This window comes from Ailuropoda melanoleuca, chromosome 4 (genome assembly GCF_002007445.2).
Source record: "Ailuropoda melanoleuca isolate Jingjing chromosome 4, ASM200744v2, whole genome shotgun sequence".
NCBI classification, from domain to species: domain Eukaryota; kingdom Metazoa; phylum Chordata; class Mammalia; order Carnivora; family Ursidae; genus Ailuropoda; species Ailuropoda melanoleuca.
The window spans coordinates 9,073,489-9,100,668 of NC_048221.1; the positions used below are offsets into that span (position 1 = coordinate 9,073,489).

Genomic DNA, 27,180 nt, shown 5'->3' on the forward strand with positions numbered 1-27,180 from the left:
CACCACTCTGCCCTCGGGGAGATCACCCTGACTGACATGAGACATTGCTGCTCTGTCTAATGAGATGCAGGCAGGAGGGACATGTGTCACTTCTGGGCACAGACCACAAGAACTGGACTGGGGTTTGCCATTCTCTCTTCTTGATCCGAAATGTCTCAGAGAGGAACCAGAATAAAGATGACGTGGACTGGAGCCCCCTGGACATGCGGCGCTGAGCTGAAATCAGTCAATCCCTGTGCAGGTATCTGGCCCTGAGATGCTGGGGCTGCCTGTTACTGCGGCATAACCTGGTCCCAACTGACCGACGCAGACATCTTCTGTCAGTGCACTCGCCTCTGGGAACCCCACGAAGGGCCGCCCTGCAGACTGAATTCTGCCTGCCCAAGGCTGCTGTGCCCTCCCCAGATGCCCCTAAAAGCTGTCTCCTGGGTGGGTGTGCGTGTGTGCTGTGGGGGTGTCAACAATGTTTCAATGAGGGACACAGCCGGGAAGTGGCACCTCGTTTTTCTCCAGGCTGTATTCCTCCATCATCTTGTCCCCCTGCTCCTGGAAGGTGATGATGATTAAGGCCACAAAGATATTGACGAAGAAGAAGGGGAAGACCACAAAGTAGACGACATAGAAGATGGACATCTCCATGCGGTACCCGGGGCTGGGGCCCTGGTTCTCAAAGGTGGCGTCCACGGAGTGCTTGAGGACCCTGTGAGGGGCGGGGCGGGGAGAGGGGGAGAGCGGGGCAGGCAGCAGGAATGGAGGGAAATATCAAGAGAAAACAGCAAAGAAATGAAAGTGGTAGCTGTGTTCTGACTCTAATTGCTGTGGTTACTGCCCGGAGCCAGAAGCCTTCCCACCGCCTTTGTCTGTGGGCAGCGTTGACCACAGTTATCTCTACCACTGCGCGTTGAGGGTTCTTAAGTGCTGGACGTGATTTTATTTATTTTCTCAGCCACCCTCTCAGGGACGTTATCACTGGCCCCCGTTTGCACACGAGGAAATTGAGGTTTAGCCATTTAAAGTGACTTCCTGAACTTCGCCCACTAAGGCCTGGCCAAGCTGGGATGGGAAACCAGGTTGGTGGTGATGGATGGGAGGGTGTATGGGGTTATGGAGGCAGATAGAAGCATGTGGGGGGGGCATTTAAGCACAGCTGAGAAGGGGTGGTGGGGATGAATATGGCAGTATGTAGGTGCACAGCTGCTCTCAACAGTTGTACAGATTGTGCACTGCTCAAGGGTTCTGCGTCTAAAGGGTGCCATTCATACTGTAGACGTGATAGATTTGTGTATTTATGATGACAACTTTTGGGCAGGTGGCCATGAAGTACCTTATTTGAACAAAATCATTAAGTATATTGCAGTGATTTTCTGGCAGATGGAAGTGAAGTCCATTGAGGAAGGGCTGTCTAAAAAATTTGCTCAAGGTGCCGTGGGCTAGCACTGGCCCCACGTGAGTGGGCGTGGGTACTGAGTGTGCATGTGGGTGGGTGGAGAGGCACACGAGGGTTGGTGTGTTTCCTGAGAGTGGGAGGGAGGGAGGCGAGGATGCCAGGGGCACACCCTGGAATCAGCTTGCATTTCTGAGACCTCTAGGAGGAGGACTGGGACCAGGGTGAGGAGGGTGAGGCACTTGCCTTGGACACAAATTAAGGAGGTGCCAAACCTCTCCATTGTCAAGAGAAATAGTATTTTACTGCGATAATTAAATAATCACAACAAATGCCAAAAAAACCCACGATGAAAAAAAATCAACATTTTAAGTAAAGACGGGTCTGGCCCTGGACTTGTGCACAATTCAGCCTCACCCCAGCCCTTGCCCTATTCTGGGCAACGAATGGTCCTGTGGTCAAAGGGACTTGGGAAATGCCACGTCCACACACCCTGGTCTTGGAGATCTGCGCTCGCCGGCGCAGGAAGGGTTAAGAGGATGTGATTGCCTGGGTCTGGGGAGCCTTTCTGCAAATTAGAAGCGCTGCCCTTCTGACACTCAGGGTCTGGCGGAAGGAGCAGCCCCATAAGGGCTGGGTTTCTGCCCCCGCAGGCCCAGGCGCATGGGCAGGCTGCTTCTCAGTGATGGCCCCTCGTGCGCCCGGCGGGGTCTCCACCTCGGGAAGCCAGGAGCCAGCCTCCCCTTAGCCAGGCCTTTCTCAGCACTGGGCTCTCAGACCCTTTCCCACCCTGCTCCCCAGGGTCCCCCTGACTCCTCCGTGGGGCTCTGTGGCGGGCCACTTACTGTGGCCAGCCTTCTCCCGTGGACACGGTGAAGAGGGTCAGCAGGGCCCACAGCACGTTGTCATAATGGAACTCGTATTTCTTCCACTGTCTGTCCCGGGCCTTCACCTCGTTCTTCTCGTACAGAAGGTACTTGCCGCTGCCACAGAAAACGGGGGCCATTAGTAAACAGAAGGGGCACTCATCTTCGGCAGGCAGAGACAGGAGGAAGAGGGAGGGGGCCCACCAGCCCACACGGCATCCCTGAGCCCAGGAAGCAGCGGCCCCTCTGTGTCTCCCTGACATATGTGTGCATTCGCTCAGAGACAAATCCTCACACGAGGCCTGACTCGGGGCCAACAGCCGACTCAGGACCAAGCACTCTCTTGCAACACGAAAACTTCTAGTCCTGCGAGAAGGGTGGGAGCCTGAGGCTTGAGGGGCTTGAGAGCAGGGAGAGAGGACAGGCACATCTCTGGGTTCATCAGGCCGGAGGGGGAGGCTGCTGTTCCTTTTCAGGGCAGGACACAAGGCTTAGCCCCAGACACACATGGCCAAGTGTCTGGGGTCCTTCCAGTGTCAGGACACAGCCACCAAAATAGCAGGCTGCCATTCCCTGCATATTAACGCTTTACACCAGTGCCAGTGTTTAGGGGACACGTAGTTAAGGGCTTAGCAAGTTCTATCACCAGGATAACCTGAAGAGGGGGCAACTGCAGGCCCACAACCTCTCATCCACGACTCCAAAAATCTAGAGAGTTCCGAAAACCAAACATTTTTCTCTTAAGTCAGGGGATGGCAAGTTATGACGCACAGAACAAATGTGCCCCAGCTTCTGTGTGGCCCACAAACCAAGAACTGTGGTCTGCATTTTTAAGTGGTTGAAAACAAATCAAAAGAATGCATTCGTGACAAATTAAATTTATCCGACGTTCACATTTTCGTTTCTAGAAACGAGAACACAGACTCTCCCGTTTGTCTCCGAGTTGTCCGGCGGCCCTGCGTTAGTCCGCAGCAGACAGGAGCTGCCCCAGAGGCTGTAGGCCCCACGGAGGTCAAAGTACGTAGGATCTGGCCCTTGGCAGGCAAAGTTTGTCCACCTCTGATCTAATTCGTCTGGCAATGAAGCCTGACCTGACTGGACGGGAGGCTCTTCACACTGGGCGTTTGTCCCATTTGGTGCAAATACTTGCATGTTTCCCAACAACAACAAAAAAACCCCAACCCAAAACCCCAAACCGTTTGATTACAGGGATGCCTCAGCCCCAGCTGAGGGTGACTGACGTCCTAGGCGGAACACGCGCTATACGATCTTCCTAAAATCCCCAAATATTCTGACTCTTGGAAACACATCCGCCGGGAAAGCTTTCCCAATAAGGGGACGCGTATGAATAACCCCCACTTGACAAAGGTGGGGACGGAAGCCACGCGCGGCAACTCCAACACCGAACCTTTTCCTTCCGACTGCGGCCCCAAGCTGCTTGCGCCTGGGTCATGCCCAGGACCCAAAGCTCCCGTTTGCAAGCCCAGGGGCGCCTCTGCCGCCCCCGCCCCCCGCCGCCAGCCCCCACGGGGACATCAACGAGAGCAGAGACCCACCGACAGTCTTTCTCGAACTCCTTGGACTCGTCGGTGCAGTGGAAGAACTTCCCCTTGAAGAGCTGCACGGCCACCACGGCGAAAATGAACATGAACAGCATGTAGACGATGAGGATGTTGAAGACGTTCTTGAGCGAGTTCACCACACAGTCGAACACGGCCTGGGGGGCGGAGTTGAGAGAGGGCACGGGGGTGGGGGCTGGGGGCCGCCCGGCCTCTGCCTCCAGCAGCGCGACACCGACGTGCTGCCGATTTGCCACTGTTCCGTCTCACAGACAAGGCCTTTCCCGTTGATTCTGTGTCCCTGCCTCCCGCNGGCCCCCCCCCCCCCCCCCCCCGCTCTGCCCCTTCCCCTCCATCTGGAGTTGTGCTCTCCCTCCCTTCTGCACACTGAACAGTAGGGGGCGCTCTGGCTTGGAGAGACGACGGCACGGACCCAGGAGATTCCGTCCTGGGTCAGATGGATTCTTTCCTCCAACTCCCAAAGGCGGCAGGGGTCCCGCCGGCAACGTCCCCCGCCCCGTTCTGCTTCTAACCACGGTGGGTCCTAACCACAAGTGGGTAAGGGTCCTGGAACCTACTGTAATGACAGGCCAGCTCTGCCAGCTTTCCCCGGGGCGGGGGAGGGGAGGAGAATGCACAGCTTTCATGGGGGCTCCGGAAGGGGGCCGCCACCCGGAAATGGGTGAGGAACTGCAGCACTGAATACGGCTGGACTTCCACGGATTTCAACGCAAGCAAGCTTGCTCTCATGTCCAACAGGCAGCCACATATCACGAGCGAGGGTGCCAAAGTCACGGGGGAGGGGCACGCCCAGGTGACAAGAGGACGTTCCTTTAGGTCCTGCAGGAGCCCAACACTAAGTACTGCTGAATCTCGCCATCACAAAGTTATTCACTATCCACTTTTCCCTTCAATCCTTTTGAGTGAAGGAGCAAGTCTTGCTTTCTTGCCATGTTGTTAACACCAAAATCCTGATACTTTTCCTTTTCAACCCAGGAAGAGCGAGCACCCATGTCCAAAGCCTTTTCCAGGCAACCTTTTGGGCTAGATTTTACTAATGGTGTCTTATTTTGGGGAGAATGTATTTAGTTTTACCTTCTATTAACATTGGGTTCTGGTTTTCCAGCTTGAGAACCTTGGCATAGAATTTCCTTTTAAAATACGTTCTTTTAAAAAGAAAAAATGAACTTGTGGGACTTCAACAAGATAAAAAGTTTCTGCACAGCAAAGGAAGCAGTCATTAAAACAAAGAGGCAGCCCACAGAATGGGAGAAGATATTTGCAAATGAAACTACAGATTAAAGGCTGGTATCCAAGATCTATAACGAACTTCTCAAATTCAACACCCAAAAAACAAATAATCAAGTCAAAAAATGGGCAGTAGACATGAACACTTTTCCAATGAAGACATACAAATGGCAAACAGACACATGAAAAAATGTTCAAAATCATTCCATCAGAAAGAACGATTACCCAACATTTGCAGCAACATGGACGGGACTGGAGGAGATAATGCTAAGTGAAATGAGTCAAGCAGAGAAAGACAATCATCATATGGTTTCACTCATTTGTGGAACATAAGAAATAGCAGGGAGATCAGTAGGAGAAGGAAGGGAAGAATGAAGGGGGAGTAAACAGAAGGCGGAATGAACCACGAGAGACTATGGACTCTGGGAAACAAACTGAGGGTTTTGGGGGGGGGCGGGTTGGGAGATGGGCCAGCCCGGTGATGGGTATTAAGGAGGGCATGTATTGCATGGAGCACTGGGTGTCATACGCAAATAATGAATCATGGAACACCACATCAAAAACTAACAATATACTGTATGGTGACTAACATGACATAATAAAAAATAAAACAAATCAAAAAATAAAATACCTTCGTTTAAATAAATTTTAAAAAGCGATGACTTTAACATTAAGTAGGAGATAATACAGGTGGCCCTAAGGCGGAAATCAGTGAAAAAGGTGTGTTTGAGTGACTAGGTTGCATTTCCTTTTCTGTTCTCCTGTTTCTCTTGAATGACAAGCTTTGGGAAATGCTGGTTCATACTATTTTGGAACAGGAGATAATGGAGCCTAGAACAGGTGGGTGAAAAGTCAAAAGTTATGTGGGAGCAGAAGCCTGGTTTCCTGCTTCTCACATTACGGTTGTGCCCTATTTTATACATTTGATGTCCTCCTGTGAATTAGGAAAAGGGATCCCCATTTAAGACGTTTCATCTAATGGAAAACTCATAATACACAGATTTTGTTAGATCAACTCACTTTACTGCCATCTGCTGGAAAGTTGTAATAAATATATCCATATATGATGGATGTGATGTTATCAGCATCCCTTTCAATGTAGTGTCCTTGAGCAGCGTGCAACCTGCCCAACTGTACATGGCAACCCTGACAGGCCTCCCACATGCCCCAATCTCACCTTGAGCTTTGGCAACCGCTTGATGGTTTTAAGAGGTCGTAGCACCCGGAGGACTCGGAGGGATTTAATTGTGTTGATGTCCTTTCCTTTGCTGTTGCCACTGTGGAGGGATGTTAAGGTGCGGAGAGGGGAAGAGAGGGAGCAGAAGTCAGTGTCGGTGGTGGGTGGCCCACAACTCTATGTGACCCCACCCTCTCAGGCCGAGGAGTCTGGGGTGAGCCTGGCACTTGCTGGGGAAGAGCGGGGAGCACCTCTGCTATGTTTGAGCTGAAGAGGTAGTCAGTAGATGGCCTTCTGTGGTTCTGGTCTCCAATTCCTTAAGGGCCCTCCACCACTTGGCCAGGCCTGAGCAGCTGGGGGCGAGCTCAGACCCAGCAGAGGGGAGCTGGCTGTCCCTGTATGTTCACTGGAGGTGGTCTTGGTGGGCTTTTAGGAAATGGGATTCCTTGCCCCGCTTCCAACAGGATTCAGGAAATACTTAACGTGGCTCTCCCCCAGAATTCCCTGAGCCCACACGAAAGGAAAGAACCAGGACATCAGATGCCGATGTCGAACCTCTGCCAGGGTCCCTTAGCCCGTCTTTGCAGAAAGCGGCACAGAAGTTCAGTCCAGGGTCTGCTGGACCTGAGCTTTAGTCGTGCGGCCCCCGCAGATGCCTTGCTACCCTTAGCCAACCATGATTCGGGTCCCCCAAGAGAAGGGCATTGGGTGCAGCCATCAAAGCATGGTGGTTAATAGAACTCACCACCCACCCAGTCACCCAAGCCAGAAACCCAAGTGTCGCGTTCAGCTTCCTGTCCTCCACCCCCAATGGGTTACCCCCCTAACATCTCCATCATCGTCCCTGGCCACCAGCTTACACTGGATTCCCGTTACCCACTTCCCAGCTTCCCCCGACTCCGTCTCTCTCTCCTTCGATCTTTTTTGCACACACTGGCCCACACCAATGACCATGTTGCTCTCCCTCTCAGAATCCTTCTGGAGCATCTGAATTCCTAGAAGTGCGAACTTTGGGCACAGTACTCAAGGCTCTTGGAAATCTAGCCCAACTTACCTTTACCTTTGCATTCCCATCGACTGCAACACACCCCAAACCCCAGCCACACACTCTTTTGCCTCCCTCTGCTTTTGCACATACTGTTCCTGCTGCCAGAAATGCCCTTCCTCCACTTCTCCATTCACAGGACCCTGCAGCCCCCAGAGCCAAGTTAGATGCTCCTTTATCATCTGAAAGCCTGTCCTGATTGCTGTGGGGTTTGACCAGCCCCTACTGCTGTTCCACAGTCATCTTGGTTTCTGCCTTTGGCTTCAGGCTTTAGACAGAAAACCCCTCAAAGGCTTAAATTGTGATTTCTTCTTTTACGTCTCCATGTTCCCTTTACTCTTGGTTCTTGTCCCAGCCCCCATTATGCCCCTGGCGTGTGGCCTCAGGACACATGTGAATGGATCCAGATCAGAGTTCTCTGAGGCTCTCCCAGCGAGCATTTCTAGTTACCTCGTGGGTCATGTGGGGAGCTATCCCAGGGACCCCGACCACGGTGTGTCTGGGCATCGGGGCACAAAAACATTCTTCCTTCAGATCTCCTTTCTCTCATTTGTCAGGCAATAAAGAGGGGAACCGGACATTATCCTGCAGGGCACAGCTGTGCTCCGGGATTCAGCTGGAACATACTTTGCCCTTTTAAAAGCCAAAGTCATCATTGTTATCTCAAGGCTGTGCCCCTGAAGCTGGCGGCACACATCAAGTGAGTCACTGAGATAATTTGAGGCAGCACAGGGACACAATTAAATAACTGGACCACACAGGGAAACCAGCTATTTCTTCTTCAAGCATCTTTCAGGCCTTTTGCTTTGGTAAGAGTGGAAGGTCTCCGAGATGTGCTAGGAGGTCTGTAATGCTTCCCTTAGCACTCATGTCTTTGGAATTCCTAGAACCCAGCTGGAATGTGACAAGCCACAATGCCACTGTTTCGTGCCTGTGGAATTCACCTTTCCAGCCGTGGTTCTGTCCGAGGTTGTCAATACTGGTTGTAAGGGGACGATCTAGTTTCCCAGCAAAAACTGAAGCAAAATTTAGACTACAAGTTGGTGGAAAAAATGTCAAGTAAGCGGACATCTAGGTTGTATGTGGAACTGGCTACAATCTTGAAGTGCTGAATGGCTGACATTTGGAAACATGCCTCCCATGGGCACATCCACTCCTCTGAAAAGGACTCCCTACCTCTCCCCCAGGAGGTACTTTGCCCTCGGGCGAGGCTGAGAAACAATCTTGTTTATTGAGGCAGTGAGGAGTGTTCCTGGCAGACTGGGTCCAAGCATGCAAGAGCGGCTTGATCAAGCACTCTCACAGAAAAGAACCCGACTTTGACCCACTTCACTGAAAGCGTAGATGTTCCTTGGGAGGCTAATTTCTCCTTTTAGAGCCCAAGTCCTGGCTGTGTAGCTTGTCGACCCTTCTCCCATCTTGGGGTCTGGACACACTCCTCTGGGAACCACCCCACCACACCCGGCTGCTTTACTGTGAAATCAGACCCTGGAGAGGCCCTGCTCCCCCATGTCTCTTCTATCCTTTGCCAAGAACTAGACTCATGGTGGGTCATGGTGGGAGGTGGTGGCCAAGACCCCTTAGGGCTCCTCCTCCCTGGGGCGAGAATGAGGGCGGCTCTGGTCACTGCAAGCAACGGATGGCAGCAAAAACAGAAGGCCATGGAAACAGGCCCAGAACCAACACAGCTGCACCAGGGCACGGAGAACGAGAGACAAAATGAGAGAGAGAGAGAGAGAGAGAGAGAGAGAGAACTTTACCGTGTACTGCTCCTGGTGACGTGGCGTCGGAGGGAGAGACAGATCGTAAGCGGCCTCAGAAGAAAGAACACAGAACACACACACATACACACACACACACACACACACACACACACACACACACACACACACCTGAGCGCCCCCTGCCCTGCCCGGGCACCAGGAGGGGCAGCCTCAGGCTTGAGGCTCTGGCCGACGTCCATCCTTCCATCTGGAAGCCCCCCGTTTGGTCCCCTGCCCTCGGCAGGCTCCCGGCACTGCCCAACGGCACCAAGGAAGCCAAATTTCCAAGTAGCAGGACAGCCAGAAAGTCGTCGATGACCACAGGCGAAATTGCCACGGAAGGTCACTGCCCAGAGCCGGAGAGACCCCTCTCCTCCAGAGGTTCTGCGGCTGGAAGGTCTTAGAATGGCTTGGAAGCTGTGAGCTTTGGCGTTGGACCACCAGGGTTTGAATCCCAGCTCTGCCCCTCGCTGTCGCCCTCATCTGTAAAACAGACCTTGTGGAATCGGACGCTTGACACGCAGTAGCTATGGCCTTGGCTTTACCCCCAAAGATGTGAAGGAGCAGGGTCAGCGAAGAGCTCCAGTTTGGCGTGTGGGTAGAGGAGCTCCTGGGAGTCTGGCTCAGCCCTCGCACAGCTCGTCTTTGGAATCAGGCTCGGTCTCATGACAGCTCTCCAACCACGGCTGGAGGTCAAGGCCAGAGAAACCCGAGGGCCAGGCAGGGACTCTCCGGAACTCCCTACCTGCTGCCTCTTTCGAAGTGAGCGACCTTTCCCTTCTTCCTTCCTTCCCTCCCCCCCTTCCTTCCTCTCCTTTAATATTTTATTCAAAGTTAGTGATATTTCTAAAACCAGAATGGCTTAAATGTCTACAAATATTCCACTGGATTCCCCTCCCCCCACCTTTTTATTTCATCTTAGTGGTTCTCAAAGCTCAATGTGTCTAGGAGTTCTCTCATTCATAGAATCACGGAATTTCTCCTCTATGGATTACTGACAGATCTTTCAAGGACAGTGATTTCTGCCTGACCTGCTGACTTTAGGTGTAAGATGTGAGCCTTCTGAATGTCACTACGTTTGTCTGTGGGGAAGGTGGCACCATCATGCCTGTTTTCCACATGAGGTAGCTGAGGCCCAGAGAGGGAGAGCAACTTGCCCAAGGTCACACAGCTAGGAAGCAGCAGACTGAGATTCAAACCCCAGTTCGTGTCTCTTGAGTTCAAATCTTCTCGTCCATTTTATCCCACACAAGAAAAATAACGCCTTCAGTGCAGGGGCTGTGTTGAGGATGGGATTAAAAATGTGGCCGCCTGAGGGCTCCTTCTTTGGCTTCCTGGCGGCTGGGCTCGGAGCATGCAAGAGAGGCTTGACCAAGGCGTTCCGCCAGCCGTGCTGGCCTGCCTGGCGGGAGGAGCGGCAGTGCCAGATGGACTCTTGGCAGGGAGGGCAGGGTCACGATCCGCCAGCTGCCGAGACATGTCAGTCGGCCGCCCCGATGCGTGGGCACAGAGCGTGCTGTCATGGGCGATGGCTCATGGGATGGTGTTTCATGGTGCTCGCGTGGACATGGCACAGTCCGTGGAAGGAACAGGACACACACACACACACGCACACACAGATTCGGGTGAGGTGCAGGAGGGGTGGAAACTGTCAGCAGAGCTTCGACGTATCCCTTGGAGGACCACAGGGATAGCTTTCCTACACCCGAGACGGGGCCACGACCACAGCACTGCGGCAGAATCCTTGCCTCCACCCCAAAGGCCAGAACAGCAAGATTCCTTTCGATGAGGAAGGGAGCAGCCTCGTGACCCTTTCCCCCGGCTTTTGGGGGACCCGGGCTGGCTAAGCTACCAAGTGTCCTTCTGCTGCTTTGAGAAGGCTTCCACGTTCACAGCTGGGAGACAGGCAGCACCCCTGAATCTGACGGTCGAGCCCGACCTCAGGGAACCTGCCAGAGTCGATTCCCTTCAGTCTCTCTGGGCCTCAGTTTCCTCGTCTATAGAATGGGAACGAGACAACTTCCCACCGGAGGTTGTTGGTGGGGATTAAATATATGGAAGCTGTGACTGTTACCACCCAGTCAAGTTTTTCGGCTTTATGGGGAAACTGAGGCACTGTGCGGCTAAGGGAATTGCGTGTAAGAGACAAATCAGATAGACTTAAAGGAGCCTCATTCTAAAGCAATAAGACTAACACCTCTCGGGGTTCTCGGCCTTGTTGATGAGGAGATGGGCACAGGACTGATAAATGGAGCTAAAGAACCAGAAAGGAAAGATGCAAAGGAATCTGGGGTTGGGCACTCAGGCCGAGACCCTCAGAGAATCCCTCGCTCCTGCCAATGTGACAACCATGTGGTAACAAGAGAAGACAGTAAGCGCAGTCCTTATAGGGTGAGAAATGTTCTCAGGCGAAAGAGGCCAGAAACCTGCAACCAGGGGGCAGGATTCTGAGACTTTTCTGGGCAGAAAAGTAACAGCCTGAGGGCTCCTTCTCGGGCTTTTGGACAGATTAGCCTTGGGCATGCAGGAGCGGCTTGATCAAGGCGCCTGGCCAGCTGTGCCAGGCCTGCAGCCCTGCCTTGAAAGAGAGGTGGCAGCACCAGATAGATTCTTTGCAGCAAGGTAGGGAGGGTCTTGGCAGGGGGGGTCTCAGGGTCGACCTCTCCTATCCTTGTGACCATGATATAAAGGTGCTCCCGTGGCTGTCAGCTCTTCCAAAACCCCTCGAGAGCTGCTGGCACTTGTCAGGATCCCGTTGGCAAAATCTCACCTCCCCCATCCCCCAATTCCTGTGAGATCTACAAGCCCATTGAGGCTTAGAGGATGTCCTTAAATCCCAGTCTGGACCTTTTCCTTGCATAGGAATTAAAAAAAAAAAAAAACCATTCAAAACGGGGATTTTCAAGGTCATGGGCTGGTTGGCTGTATGCCTGTGGCAACTTCATCGAAGCAGTTTAAAAGACTAGCTATGCTGCCAAACTTCTGTGGGTTGTAGGCTCATTTCGAACGCCCTTGTATAACTTCATATATAAAATGAAAATTCAAAAAAAAAATCAGCTCCCTCTAGCAGATTCTTTTGCAACACAAAGAATCATTCTGCTGATTGATTTTTGGTAGAAAAATAATTTTGATTTTGCAAATTGTTTCCTTCAAGTAGAGCCTAATTGTAGCTCCAGGGACCCTAGAAACAGCATATTGTAAACTATAGCTCATTACGGCAAAAGTTCTCTGGTTGAAAGTCCCACGTCTTTGGAACGCCACCCCTTCCCCAAATCGTGAGGTCAGATTGGGGGATGGAGGTGAGGCAGGGCAATGGGGGTGGGGGGGCCCTCCTTTTCACTGAAGCATGTTGGCTCTGATGGAGATCTGGGAGGAAAGTGCCAGGCCAAGGGTGAGTTGATGGGCCTCGGTCACCACTCCTTTTGTTCCACACCCAGTGGTGGCCACAGAGGGCAAAACCCACCACCCCGGGCAGAGCTGGCAAAGCAGTGGTTGTGTGTGGACAGATGGATGTGGGTGATAGGGCTCCCCCCGACCCATCACCTCCTCAGCTCTAGGAGACTTGGGGGCTCCTGGGAGGACATCATCCTAGAAGGCCTGAGGAAGTACGAGCAAGGTGCCTGCTAGAGCTTGCCCTCCCTTGTCGCAGAGACCGTCCCTGGTCAGAACATGGTGGGGGCTGGGTCTCCTGATCCCAGAACGCATGGCAGAGTGTCCCCTTTCTCTAGCTCCCACAGGCTTGGTAGATATTCAGGCCCACGGGGCCAGGGTCAGAGGAAGGAGAGAGAGAGAGCGTGAAAAAGAGGGAGAGAGGGGGGAGGAGAGAGGATATGAACCAGACAGAGGGACAGAGGCAGAGAGAGACACACACGTGCTAGGGCGGGCTCGGTGGGCAAAGAGAAACAGAGGTGACACAGAGACACAGAAGGTGATAAACAGAAAAGAGAAAACGCAGGGTTGGGGAAAAGGGAGGAAAAAGGAGAGAGACACACTGAAAGAGAGAGGGAAGGAGGGAGGGAGAGAAACAGAAGGAGAAAGAGCAGGAGAGGCAGTCAGAGGGAAGAAGAGAAAAAAGGAGAAAGAAACAGGAGCGAGGGAGGGAAGCGGATTTGGGATAGAAACAGACAGACACACAGTACGTAGATAATTTCCTCAGGGGATGGATTCACTCCAGGCTGAGGGCGGTAAAACGTTTTGGCTCTTCAGAGCTGAGATTTGCTCAGGACCTAATATGGCGCCTACCAGACACCTTGTAGGAGTCGCTCAAATAGCTGCTGGAGGGAGGGAGGAGCATATTTCATGCCATTCTCATATACACTTCAAAAATCTTTTTGGGGGCGCCTGGGTGGCGCAGTCGTCAAGCGTCTGCCTTCGGCTCAGGGCATGATTCCGGCGTTCTGGGATCGAGCCCCACATCAGGCTCCTCCACTATGAGCCTGCTTCTCCCTCTCCCACTCCCCCTGCTTGTGTTCCCTCTCTCGCTGGCTGTCTTCTCTCGGTCTAATAAATAAATAAATAATCTTAAAAAAAAATCTTTTTGGAAGAAATTCCTTGGTAGGAAACAAATTGTATCTTATTTGTATGTTACATTTCTCTGAATTCCCAGGAGGCTGATTTTTTAAATCATTTTTTTTAACGATTTTATTTATTTATTCGACAGAGATAGAGACAGCCAGCGAGAGAGGGAACACAAGCAGGGGGAGTGGGAGAGGAAGAAGCAGGCTCATCGCGGAGAAGCCTGATGTGGGGCTCGATCCCATAACACCGGGATCACGCCCTGAGCTGAAGGCAGACGCCTAACCGCTGTGCCACCCAAGCGCCCCTAAATCATTTTTATTAATTGTCAGCAACCTGCAAAATTTCTGTGTACATCCCTTGCCCATTTATATCCTGAGTTTCACGTTTCTTATTGATTTGTAATTGCTTTTTATATATGAAGGCCAACAATTATTTGTCTTATTTGTGACCATCTTTGTCCTCTAATTCACTGTGGACTTTATTTTATTTTTTGAAACCTCAGAACACGTTAATAACATAGCCAAAATCTAGGGTTGTTTTGTTGTTGTTGTTTTTGTTTTACAGTGTTTTCCACTGCTCTAATATGTAAATAAATACTCAATCATTTAAAAAAGGGTGACAGAGAGGGACGGAGAGGAGGAAGGAGTGAGGAAGAAGGAGAAAGAAAGGAGACAAGGTGGAAGGAGAGCAGACATAGAAAGCGGAAAAGAAAGTAGAAGGGAAAGAGAAAGGGGGGGTGGGAAGTCTGGCCAGGGTCAGAAATAAGACCAACCTCCTGACCCTCATGGTACCTCCCACCAGCTTGGAGGCATCCAGAACCCTGGAGCTTTCTGGCTGTTCTGACACACTTGACTTCGTTGTGTTGTTCCCAGAGAAAAATCCGAGAGTGGCCCAAGTTAGTCCTTAAATTGGAAACGAGCCACCACTCTGGCCTCCTGACAAACCGGGTATTTGTTATTCGGTTGGGGGGCCATTCAAGAACCCCTGAAGATCTGCTGAGATGGAAGCTAGGGGGCAGAGGCACAAAGGAAGCCTCTGATTTCTCACTATGCGGGTGAAGTGGGTCAGAGCCCCTCTGAGACTTTCCTTTCTGGGAATGACCCACGGTGGTGGGCACAGACAGGGTCCCCAAGATTTGTTTCTGGATCATGAGCTGGTTAGGTCTTCTCAACCTGCTCCAAAGATCTGTAACTCGAGGAACGTATTGCTAAGTTTGCTATCAAGGCCCTAAGATCTAGTGGCTGCCCAGCCCTTGGGTGCCATCTTGAAATGCTGTCCAGAACTTAGGTGCCATCTTGGACCGGGACCCCACAACCCAGGTGCCATCTTGGAGTTGCACAATGATGCATGGCCTTTCAGGAGGGAGAGGGTCCTAGGACTGCCAGGAGAAGTGAAAGACACACAAAGGGAGTCACAGGTCTACAACTACAGGGCCTTCAGGCACAGGGTGGGGGGTCTGAATTCTCGTGCACATTCATTTCCTGGTTTTCTTTTTAGGGGCTCTTAGAGACAGCGGTTGGGGTGGAGCTTGTAGAGCAGAAGGAAGATGAGATGTCCCGGTGGGGCTATTCTACTGAAAGCAGCAGAGCAAGGGGTCGGTGACACGGCTGTGTGAGGAGGCAGAAGGTGGGGTCCCTTCTCCTTCTTCCTCCACAGTGGACGTCATGCAAAAGCCAGTCGAAGCTCTTCTTGGAGGCATGCGGATGTTCCCACCCCCCCAGAGCCCACTCTCCCCATCTCTACGCCCTGAGAACACATTCCCTGATCCAGTGGGCAGCCCCATGCCAGGGGCGGGGGGCAAAGAGGCAAGTAGAAGCCTCAGGAGGAGACTTACGTGAAGGCAAAGGCCACCAGGGCCCCACTGACCACTATGAAGTCGAGAATGTTCCAGAGGTCGCGGAAGTAGGCACCCTGGTGTAGGACGAGCCCCAGGTCGATCATCTAGGGGTGAGAAGAGATGGTGGTCAGAACCCTCATCCCACCTTGGGGAGCGAGACCCACTTTTCCAGCCTCTGGGGGAGGGGTATCAGGAGGGGGCATTGCCGCCTGCTCCTAGTTCTCTTGGCTCCCTCCCGCCATGCCCCTCCCTCAAGTCTGCCCTCTCCAACAAGGCCGGAGGGTGCCCACAGGGATGGGCATGAGTCGAGTCCCCCCTCCGCTCAGAACCTTCCAGGGCTCCCACCTCACTTGGGGTAAAAATCAAAGTCCTCCCCGTGGCCCACAAGGCCCTGCAGGATCTATGCCTGTCACCTCCCTGCTCTCATCTCCCTGCCCTGGTTTTCCCCACGCTCTTCACTCACTCCTTCCAGTCCTTGCTGCTGCTCTAACACACCAAGCATTTCTAATCCCCCGGGGATGCCACCTATGCAGGGTGGCATTCTTGAGGGTGGAGTCCCTTGGATCCCTGGCTCTCTCAGCACTCACCTTGATCACCATCTCAAAGGTAAAGACGCCTGTAAAAACGTAGTCAAAATATCGCAGCACCTGTAGGGAATAAAAGCAAGGGGGCAGCAGATCACTGGCTTGCTCCAGCAGAGTCCCCATGAACCTAGTGATGGCCCACTGGGGTGTGTGGTCTTCAGCAAAGTTCCCGAGAAACACACTCTCACGAGCAGAGGAGGAAACACGGCTGCCCCATACAGTTGATCAGGATGTGCACTGCCCAAGGCCCCTCCCATCCTGTCTCAGAGTACTGCTTTGTATGTTGTGTATGAAACTGTCCAGCAGATGGCAGCAAAGTGCTAACAAAATCACTCAGGACCATTGGATCACCAGTAGGAAGGGTTTCTTTTTTATTTGCCCGAAGCTCAAATATAAGGTAAAGGTGGTCTTGGGGAAGTTCAGGGAGGACTGCATCCCTGTTGGTGATGAGTCCGGCCTCCCAATGCCCTTGACCTGTTGGGCCTCTTAGGTGATAAATCGTAGGGTCTCTTAAACATGACCAACCGTCTAAGTCGTACCCTGGGGGTCCAACTCACCACTGTGGTCTCCCACCCAACTCTGTGGCCACATCCTCACCACGGTGGGGTGGTCCCCCCCCCCCCATTACACAGGGCCAGGGCTGGGTGGTTTCTGCCTGGATGAGCAACGGCCTGCAGCCTGGCCCCTCCCAGGCCATGTCGTGGCACGCCTCTGGTGCGACCTTCGTGTGAGGATGGGACTGCCGGCACTGCGCCGGGCAGGTGGCAAACGCAGGGGGCTGACTCCATCGGATTCGTGTTAGAAAGGAGCTGATAGTTACGGAGCCCCACCACCAGAGGACGCCTGTGAGCACCCGAGTCAGGTTCAGGTCCTTCTCTGCTCTAGAATCCTCTGTGGCTCTGATTGCACTTGAGGTAAAAGCCACAGTCCTCCTGGGGGCCCCCAGGGCCCTGAGAGCTCTGCCCGGTCACCTCTGCGCCCTCACCTCCTCTCACTCCCCCTTGCTATCTCTGCTCCTGCCGCCCTGTCTTCAACTCAGGGCCTTTGCACAGGATGCTACCTCTGTCTGGAATGCTCCTCCCCACATCCCACCGGATTGCCAATCTCTCCTCCTTTATGGCTCGGCTCACACATCACTTTTTCAGTGCTGTCTTCCCCTACCACCTGTTTCAAGTCCTACTTCCTGGTGTTTGCGATTTCTCTTACCTAGTCTACCACCCACCCTTGTAAACTACTCGTTATCATTTGTTATAGTTATTAGTGATCTCATCATTCATGTTCCCGACCCGGTATCAGCCCCGTGAAGGCACGGATGTTCGCCTGTCCCTGTAGCGCCTCTGGCTCAATATTCAAGCCCAAGCATACAGCTGGCGCTCAAGAAATGTTTGCTGAATGAATGCATGAGTAGCTGGAACTGTACTGGGTCCTGTGGGCACTGGGCTCTGTGATCCGTGTGGCCGCAACTTGCATTCCCGCTATGTGTGGTGCTCACAGGGCCAGCAGGGGCAGAGTGGCCAGGATGGCTGGCTTCCTGAGGTGGGGCGACAGGTGCAAGGGGCTGGCTGAGAAAGCATTTCAGGCACACAGGGTGGCGGGCTCAGCATGGCCGAGGCCTGGTGCTCTGTGAGCTCTGGGAAGGCAGGGACCCTCTCACACCCTGTCAATCCTTGACGCTTAGCTCTGTGCCTGGCACATACTAGTTGCTCATTTAGTAATAACGAAACAAAGCAACAAATGAAAAGCAAAGAGGAAAAATGGAAGGCAGGGAGTGGGAAAGGGCAGGCCCGGTGGTCAGGGGAATCTAATTCTGGAGAACTGAATGAATTAATCGGGCAAGAGGAAATCAAGAGACCAACGAATTAGGTTTGACTATCGAATATGGAGCTCCTCAGACCTCTACGAATGAGTTTCCTGTGGTTCAGCTGAATTCAACCATGTTCTCAGATGCATTTATCCCCGGGAAATGCAAACCAAAGTCGCAGAGAGATTCCACTCCCTACCCCACCAGGCCCACCAAGCGCGAGAGTCTCCAGCGCCAAGAGCTGACGAGCCCGCAGAGCGGTGGGCGCCACTACGCTGCCTGCGTGAATGTCACTGTATCATCCAGCCAACAGCGGGCTGCTCCTCGTAAGCCTGACTGCACGCACATTCTCTGCTCCAGAAACTCTGCTTATGGTTTTCTACGCTGGAGGAAGTCATGCCCAGCATCCCTGGAGACACACGCAGGGTAGGGGGCGTGTGGCCAGCAATTTCAACTGGAAACATCCAAACGGGCATCAATAGGTCATGCCACACAGCGGAATATGAAAGAGCAGTGAAAAAGGATGGCCGTCCCTCCCCGCAACATTACGTGCTCATCTCGCGGGGGACACGATGTGTCGGGTGACAGAGGCATAGAAGGACGCCATCTGTTGAGGGTCAGAAAGGAGCAAAACCGAATTCTAGTGCTTGCGGAAGCACAAGCCGGTGGGACAATTAGAGAAGCTAAGCTCATTCCAGAAGGGGAGGGGTCACGGTTGCCTCCAGGGTGGGTTTGCCAAGGTCAGCACAATGACCTCAGGGCAGGGTCGTTCTGTGCGGTGAGGCCGCCCAAGTCACCGTTAGGGGGCCGAGCAGCACCCCGGCCTCCGCTCTCCAGATGCCAGGGGCTCCCTGCCAACCGCCCCACGTCACGACAACCAAACGTGTCTGCAGACGTTGTCCCAGCTGGGGAGCCCCGACTCCAGAGAGAAAGGGGGCTACTACAGAGGCCATGGTCTCAGGTGGTTCATTCTACTTCTTGCCCCCCGGGGGGTGTGGGTGCTTTAAATCATTGAGAGATGGGTCACGCGTGTTTCCTGTACTTTTCTGAGGTCTGTTCTAGTTCAGCCAACAAAAGAACGGGGGGAGGGGTCCCAGGCATCAGCTGGCAGTGCGGGGCCACAGTGTCCTTGAAGGGGGCGGGGGCTGGAGGAGAGAAGTTTCAGTGGCAAAACGCAGCAGGCAGGGCTCGGGGTCGACGCATGGCAAATGCTCCACGGGCTGGTCTGAGCCCGCTGAGCCCGGCTGGGTTCCCTCAGCCCCGGCACGCACCGCAGCAGCGGCACCCCTGCCAGCCAGCGACCGAGCCTTCTCCCATCTCCTAGAGTCGGCAGGGGATTTGCTGACCCCTCCCGGGGTGCCCCCTCCCGGGCCTGGCTCCCTGGGGGAGAGCGGGCAGCAGGAAATGACAGAGCGCAGCCTCAGCCCTCCCTGGTCCTAGTTTCTTCCGGGAGCCTTGTTCTAATTATTTCCTTCCGACTCCCCTCATTGGGTCCCCAGGGGCCCTGCCAGGCCTTTAGAGGAAGGGAAAGTGCAAGGTAAGCTGCTGTCGGGCAGGCTTGATTTATGGGGCTTGCCAGCCTCACCAGGCTCCTAACCTACTTAACGAGGGTGGCAGGGCCTGGCTCCCAGCGGAAAATGTACCTTTGGCTCCGGGCCGGGGGGGCAGGGATGGGGGGCAGGAGGAACTGGGGCAGGGGTACTGCTGCCAGTCCAGAGTCTGCCACGCCCCCATCTGTCAATCTCTTGCTCCCCCCTCTCAACCACACTCATTCTTGCTTGGCAGGACTCAAGGGGAGCTGTGCACACAGTAGGTGCTCAAAAAACAGTGACAGTTGAGGGAAGCAGCGGGAGCCCTGGGGAGGCAGAATTGGAACTGTGCTGTGTAATCTTGGTCGGATCACTTAGCCTTCCTGAGCCTCAGTTTCCCCATCTGTCAAGCGGGGATACCTGGGAGAGCTTACGTGCCAAGTGCCTGGGGTTGTGCTTGGAATACAGCAAGCACTCAATTAACAGCAACCGCTAGCAGACCCTGGACCCCTAAAGGGAGAGGTTTTTAGCTCTCCAAAAGGCTAAAAGTGTAGGCTGTGTTTCTGAGTCAAAATAGTCCTTTCTTTCAAAGCGCGTGTCCACACCCAGAAGCCTGTTTGGGGAGACCCGGCTGCTGAGGGGATTGACTATACAGCACCCCCTGCCTGAGGCCTCCCTACCTGCCATGCACAGCGTGCATCTCCCCATATAATGCCAGCCCCGCTCCCTCCACCAGGGATTCCAGCAATTTCTAGCCCCACCCGCTCTAGGCCACCTTTTCCCCTGCCAGTGCACAGAGCCACTGCCCCCTCAAGGAACAGCCTGCCCCCAGGCGTGTCCTCAGGGAATCAGACCCCCCCTCCCCATGGTGTGCCCAGGGCCGTACCCAGGGGTACCCTGGGCATTCCTTCCACCGTGGCAATCAGCTTTTAGGGTGCAGGACACAGGAACCTGTAACAGAGGAGCCCGGCCGGGAGGGGGCCCGCTGGGCGGGACTCACGTTGTTCCGCGGAGCGTTGGGCTGCACGGGGTCCTCGGCCGCCAGGGCAATGCTGCTCATGGCAATGACCATGAGGATGCACATCTCAAAGTAGCGCAGATTCAGGATGTAATGGCACAGGCGGCGCAGGCTGTTGGGGACAGGTGGGTGTGCAGGGGTCCACTCAGACTGTGGGCTCATAAACCCTTTCCTCCTGTAACCTCCTGACGTCACCTACCACCCCCCGAGACCTCTAACGCCCAAGGTCCCACGCCCAGGAAAGTATCAAGATCCTCCATCTGGGGGCCCTCCTGGGGGTCACGGAATGCCAAGAAGGTAGGGGGCCCCTCAGCCAGGGAAGATATTCACAGGCCCTGTTGATAAGTTCCTATCACTTCCAAACAACTCTCTTGGAAAATCTTGATTCCTAGACTGAGTTGAAGAAATATTTTCCCAGATTCTGCAGGAGACGAAAAGGTTTTTCATGCATAAGATGTCCTATGGTCAAATAAAATTGGGAAATTCTGGGTTAAATGGATTTTTTTTTTTAATTGATTGAGTGACCTTAGGCAAGTTACTTATCCCCTCTGTGCCTCAGTGCTCTCATCCGTGCAATGGCCATAATAATGGTGGCTACCTTACAAGAATGTGAAGATCAAAAATGTTAATAAATGCCTGGCACATAGTAGGGGTTCCAGAAAGTTACTGAAATTATAAATTGCAGGCCTTATCAAAGCCTTTGATGTGGTAATGGGATAATACATAAGTACCTAACCTCTTAAGTGGAGCTAATAATATTTATAAATATGTCATAAAGTTGTGTGAATGGCAGCAGGGCTGAGTGGTTAGGAACAGAGATACTGGCATCCGTCTGTTTAGGCTCTCCCACTTGCTTGCTGTATGACCTTGGACAGGTAACTTCACCTCTCTAGGCCTCAGTTTCTTCATCTGTTGAATGGGCATAAGCATATACCGATCTCATAGGGTTATTAGAATTTTTTTTTTCATTTGTAAAACACAACAGTGCCTGGCACTAAATACCACATACAAGTTTTCCTAGTAAAATAGATACTTTCAACCAAATAAAAAGGAAGCACATAGGACAAGATTCAAGAGTCTCAAGAGGCAGGTTATAGAAAGTAGTTACTGCCCAGCTGGTTTGACATGATTTTTCTTTGTCAGGAAGCCATTTTGAGGGGCCAAGGTTCCAAGAAATGTCCTTTGGAAAAATGCAATCCTCAAACAAGCCACAGTGAGACACATGTAATAAATTTCTCTCCTAAGTAATCTATCCTCCTCAAGGATGCCCAAGACAAAGGGTTATGGAACTCAAAGACATCTGCCTAGAATCCAAACCTTCCAGAGCAGAGATTAGGATCAAGGGCTCAGGGACCAGGGCTGCCATGTATGATTGTACAGGTTGAGCACTGCACAAGGCAACCATTTCTTAGGGGTGCCTCTCACATGACAGACGGTGTAGATTTAATATTTATTTATTTATTTATTTATTTAAAGATTTTATTTATTTATTTGACAGAGATAGAGACAGCTAGTGAGAGAGGGAACACAAGCAGGGGGGGTGGGAGAGGAAGAAGCAGGCTCATAGCGGAGGAGCCTGATGTGGGGCTCGATCCCATAGCGCCGGGATCACGCCCTGAGCAGAAGGCAGACGCTTAACCGCTGTGCCACCCAGGTGCCCCTAGATTTGAATATTTATGATAATGATTTCTATCTGATGGCCGGAAGGGGTCTTTTCCCCCAAATCAGTAGTTTATGAGAAATTTCTCTTTTACAGGACTTAAGAAAAGGGCCTTGTTTTTTAATTTGCTCAAAAATCCGCTATGGCCTAACAGTGATCTTGGAGGCCACTCTCCCTATTACCCTCTGTGTGAGCCTGCCCTCTGGCTTGACTTCCAGTGCCCCAGTGGGAGTCCCAGGCCCTCTGCCCTAGCCACAGGCCATACTCACGGGTTGGTCGTAGAGAGGATAAACATGGAGCTGTAGGGAGGCATGGGCTTGGGGCCGTCTTCCCCGGGGTCGTCTTCCTCCTCCTCCTTCTTCTCTTCCTCCTTTTTTGGCAGTGGGTCTGGGTTGGCGTTTTTGTTCACTGTGGGGACAAGAATGGACACAGGGCTCCCTCCGTGATTTCCCATGAGCCTCTGGGCTCCCGTCCACTCCCCAGAGCAGACGATAAGCAGCTGACGTTTATAAAGTGCCGACAATGTGCCAGGCAGCACGTTAGGCCATTTTGTACTCACATGACCCTGTGAGAACAGCCACTTCATGATCTCCATTTTACAGAGCATGAACTAGCACAGAGAGGTGAAGTGACTGGCCTAAGGTCACATGGTGGGGATTTGAACCTGGTCCCAGAGTGCCTGCTCTCAACCACTCGATAGCCTTGAGTCTGGTGGGACGTTCACAGGATGTTCACACAAACCTGCCCCCATCCTGTTGGACCTTCATACCATCACTTGGACGCAGGTAGCATGAGGCCCGATAGACCCACTTTACAGATGGTAATACTGAGCTCTCCCTTTGTCAAACTGGATCGTCTCCCCCAAGAATACCTCTCTCTCGATGGCAAGGGCCACTACACTCCTGAGCGTTGATTCCGCAGCCTAACCTTGTTATGTGTCTCTGGGCAGGCTGAGTTTCTCTGAGCCTCAGTATTTTCATCTATAAAATGGGCACAAGGATGAAATCCACGTTGTAGGACTGTGGTGAGCGTTTATCAAGCAGACTCATGGAAATCTCCTGCGTAGAACGGGCACCAGAGAAACTGGGCTATTGTAACCATCTTCGGAAACAATTAGCTCAGTGGGCCCTTTCTAAATTTTCACTGCTTCTCTGACCCCAGTCTTACATGGTTGGGGGCTTGGAGGGAGGTCACAAACTGCCAATCCCTCAAGGGCCTAGACCCGCACCATCCAACACTTTTATGTGTAAAACACACCGAATTTCTAAGACAGAGTGCAAGACAAAGAATGTAAAGTAGATTGTTAATGTTAAAAATGTTGATTACACGTTGAAATGGTAGCACTTTGGATACAAATAAATAACACTGAGATTAAAGTTTATTTCCCCTATTTTTTTTTTTTTTTTTTTTTAAGATTTTATTTATTTGACAGAGAGAGAGACACCCCGCGAGAGAGGGAACACAAGCAGGGAGAGTAGGAAAGGAAGAAGCAGGTTCCCAGCAGAGGAGCCTGATGTGGGGCTCGATCCCAGAATGCTGGGATCACGCCCTGAGCCAAAGGCAGACGCTTAATGACTGAGCCACCCAGGCGCCCCTCACCTATTTCTTTCTTTTTAAAGGGAGGGCATAGAGAAAGGGAGAGAGAGAATCCCAGGCAGGCTCCACTCCCAGCACAGAGCCTGGTGCAGGGCTTGATCTTACCACCTTGAGGTCATGACCTGAGCTGAAATCAAGAGTCAGACGCTTAACTGACTGAGCCACCCAGGCACCCCTCTTATCACTCCTCCCTCCCCCTTCTCTCCTTTCTCTCTTTTAATATGGCTACTAGAAAGTTCAAAACTACATATGTGGCCAGTGTCACATCTCTTTTGGACAGCGTGGGTCTGGGGAATCATTGGATGTGCCCTCAATTTCTGTTAAAAGGATCCACTGCTTGTCAAATACAGCGGCTTCCTGGCTTCGCTCTGGGAATCTGGGATGCAGGCAACATCGCGAAACCTACCGAGTGCCTGGCCGTGTGCCAGGCCCTGCGGGCATATTATCTCGCTTAACCCTCCCCACAGTCCCGTGGGGCAGGAACCACATCTGTACCCATTTTGAGAGGAAGAAACTGAGGTCAGAGAGGTAGGGTGACTGTTGAGGGTCACCCAGCCAAGCCTCCAGGGACTGGCCCTAGGGACACCGGGTGCCCTGCCCGGTGACGGGGGTGGTGGTGGGGTCTCACCTTGGACGACGGTGTGGTTGAGGGGGGGCGGGCAGGCCGGGGGGATATCCACCGTGGTGTGGTCGGGTTTCCTGGCAGTCTTCGCTGAGTTGGTCTGGGTGCTGCTGGGGTTGGTGACGATAAGGCTGTTCTCGGGGGTCTTGGGGGGGCCGGGGTCGGATGGGTCCCCTGGGTTGTTGGGTGTCCAGCGGCTGGCGGCATTCTGGGGGTTGGTGGCCGCGGCAGGCGGGGCTGGCGCGGGGCCGGGGTCGGTACTGTTCCCGGTCCTGGCGGGGCTCTGGGGCAGGCCGGGGCGGCTGAGGCTGTCGTGGGCGCCGGCCGAGCCCGCGGTGGCCAGCTTGTTGTTCCTCATGTTGTCAATGTCCTCGGCCAGCGGCGGCTCTTGGCGGCCCAGGTCTTGCTGGATTGGCCGGGTGGTCGACAGGTTGGGGCCCGACACGGGGACCCCGGGGCCCTGGTTCTCTCTGCGGAAGGCAGGCCAAGGAGAAAGGACTCATAACTGAGTTAGAATAACAGAGCGAACGTTCTGGACCCTGCCTCAGCTTCCACCCTTCAGGGGGCGCGCTTGGACCCGGAGAGGCCGTGTCCCGGAGCTCCCCAGGGCCTGGCATGAGAGGGGCCCGGCTTACTCCTGCTCGGAGATTGCAACCCTACGGAAGTGTAATAGCCCGGCCTCCTGGGCTTCAGTGTGGTGCTTCTCCTGTTGTTTCGCGGGGCACGAGGCTGCTCCCGTGGGGAGAAACCAGAGGGTAAAAGAACTTTCTGCCAGAGCCTACATCTCTCCCACCCAGAGCTCCCTGCCTCTGCCTACAGGCCCTCCGAGAGATCCTGGGCGGGCCTGGGGCACACAGTGTTTTCAGGGCTGGCTAAAGCACACAGGGACACCACCTCTTTAGGGGTAGAACTGCCTCGTGGCTTTACGCACTTGAGGCATTTATGTCCCTTCCCAATATTCCAGTTCGGGGGAGCACGCAATACATGCAAGTAAACATAATAAATAATAATAAGAGTAATAACAGCCAACACTTCAGTAACAAAGCTCTCAGGGGCTGCTCTAAGCACTCGGCTTCTAATAACCCCTTCATCCTCAGCCCCAAGAGGAGCAATTACTAGCCCCATTTTCCAGATGAGGACACTGAAGCCCAGAGAGGTTAAGTCTCTTGCCTAAGGCCACACAGCTGGTAAATGAACACGATAATTTTTCACAGGGATACAAGTGTGATGGGCAAAGCATTCCAGGCAGAGGGAACAGCCAGTGCAAAGGTCCTGAAATGGGGACAAGTTTGTTGAGTTTCAGGAGGCCGGTGTGGCTGGAGATGGAGAGTGGGGGGAGACAAGGTGAGTAGGAGTTTGGTGCCTTGGTTACTCAAATAATTAACACCATGCCAATGGACAAGAGAAGAAAAGAGTCTGAGTGTTCAGTGCAACGGGGGAGGAGAGAAAAATGTTAAGGGTCCTGGCTGAGCTTTTTCTACCTCAATACCCTTTGGGACGTCTGCTCTGCAAAGGCAAGTGGTTTATTTTTGTCTTTCTGTTCACAGCTGTGATTCCAGTGCCCAGAACGGGGCCTGGCACATGGCAAATGCTCAGTCACTTTTTATCAAATAATAAGCAAATACGCCCATTTTTCAGACGAGGACGCTGAAGCCCGGGGGTCTCACAGGCCCAGACCTCCCATCGACCCCTGCCTCCTCCCATCTACGTGCTCACCCCTAGCTTGCCAGACACCCCGGGAGCTGTGGCCCCAGTGAGGGTGGTTGGGGTCCGGAACCTGTCTTCTGCCCCCTGGCTGCACGTCCGTCCGTCCGTCCCCCACTGGTCCCGGCTCTGCCTGCCCGCGCCGAGTGGACCTGGCTCCCAGTCAGCTCCCTGGGAGTTTGGCTCCCAAGTTTGCTCTGTTTGCTTTCAGACACCCTTCTAGACCCTCAGTCCTCAGATGAGGGGCCTTATCGTGCCCTAGTTCCTGGGCGCTAGCCCCGGCCCTGGCCAGTCTGTTCCCTGGAAACCCCAGGACATTTGTGGTTTACACTCTCTATGATGTCTCTCTCTGGAGGGCTTTGCAATCTGAAACTTGTGTCTCTGGCTCTTCTTAAAGGCAACCCCAATTCTGCCTCCTAGGCCCTCCACTCCAGCTCATCAGACCTCACATGTACTAAGCACCTGCCGTGCGCCGGACCACACACGCCAGCTCTTCTAAGCCTTAGGGTTGCTGTGGGATGTGGGCAGTACTGTTAGTACCATTATGCAGATGAGGAAACTGAGTCCGAGTAAAAAACGATTTTCTCAGGTTGCACACGTTCAGCGACCAGCTGGGAGCTCAGGTGTGATCGCAGACACCAAAGCCCACGCCCCACCTGCAACCCTAAATCCACCGAGCACGTCCTCGTTTTAATTTTGCATTTTAACTCGCCAAAGTCCACGGTGTTTTTAGGAAGCAGAAGAGAGACGAGGTAATTTATTTTCAGACTTGGTTCTCTGAGGCTGCATGGGGAGAAGGGCAGGCCCGGCTGGTTTCCTCACTTCTCAGTCATGTGAGTGGGCCGGGCTGACCTGGCTCTGAGTCTCAGCAGAGCCCCTCACTGGCTGTGTGACCCTCTGTAGTTTGATTAACCTCTCTGAGCCCCAAGTCCCTTGTCTTTAAACTGGGCGGAGAGTAGCAGGACCGTCCCTATAACTCGGAGACCACAGTGGGGATCCCGGAGCTGAGCTGCTATGTAACACCGGCAAGTTACTCAGCCTTGTTTCTCATCTGTTACACGGGTGTGGTAACCTCCTTGGGTCCCTGGGAGGCTCAGTGTAATGATGACTCCCAGGCCCGGAACCTGATGGCATCTTGCCTGCCTGGTTTAGAACCTTCTTGGGACCAAGGACCCTTTATCCTTCCCAGCGTCTCCCTTTTGGAATAGGACTGTCCACCCTGTGCCTGTCCCACCCCTGTATTCCAGAGGCAGGGAATTCGTCTTCTAG

The 27,180-nt window shown here is 53.1% G+C and overlaps 1 protein-coding gene across 1 annotated transcript in view; it reads right to left on the minus strand.

Moving 5' to 3' along the window:
* CACNA1A (calcium voltage-gated channel subunit alpha1 A) overlaps positions 1–27,180 on the minus strand; it is a 214,528-nt gene that overhangs the window by 40,030 nt on the left and 147,318 nt on the right. The window contains exons 21-29 of the mRNA XM_034657160.1: positions 24,214–24,677; positions 22,259–22,397; positions 20,312–20,441; positions 15,985–16,044; positions 15,395–15,501; positions 6,235–6,334; positions 3,807–3,967; positions 2,230–2,367; positions 499–700 (exon numbers count right to left, since the gene is read on the minus strand). Coding sequence (XP_034513051.1) covers positions 499–700; positions 2,230–2,367; positions 3,807–3,967; positions 6,235–6,334; positions 15,395–15,501; positions 15,985–16,044; positions 20,312–20,441; positions 22,259–22,397; positions 24,214–24,677 — 1,501 coding nt within the window. The remainder of the gene's footprint in view (positions 1–498; positions 701–2,229; positions 2,368–3,806; positions 3,968–6,234; positions 6,335–15,394; positions 15,502–15,984; positions 16,045–20,311; positions 20,442–22,258; positions 22,398–24,213; positions 24,678–27,180) is intronic.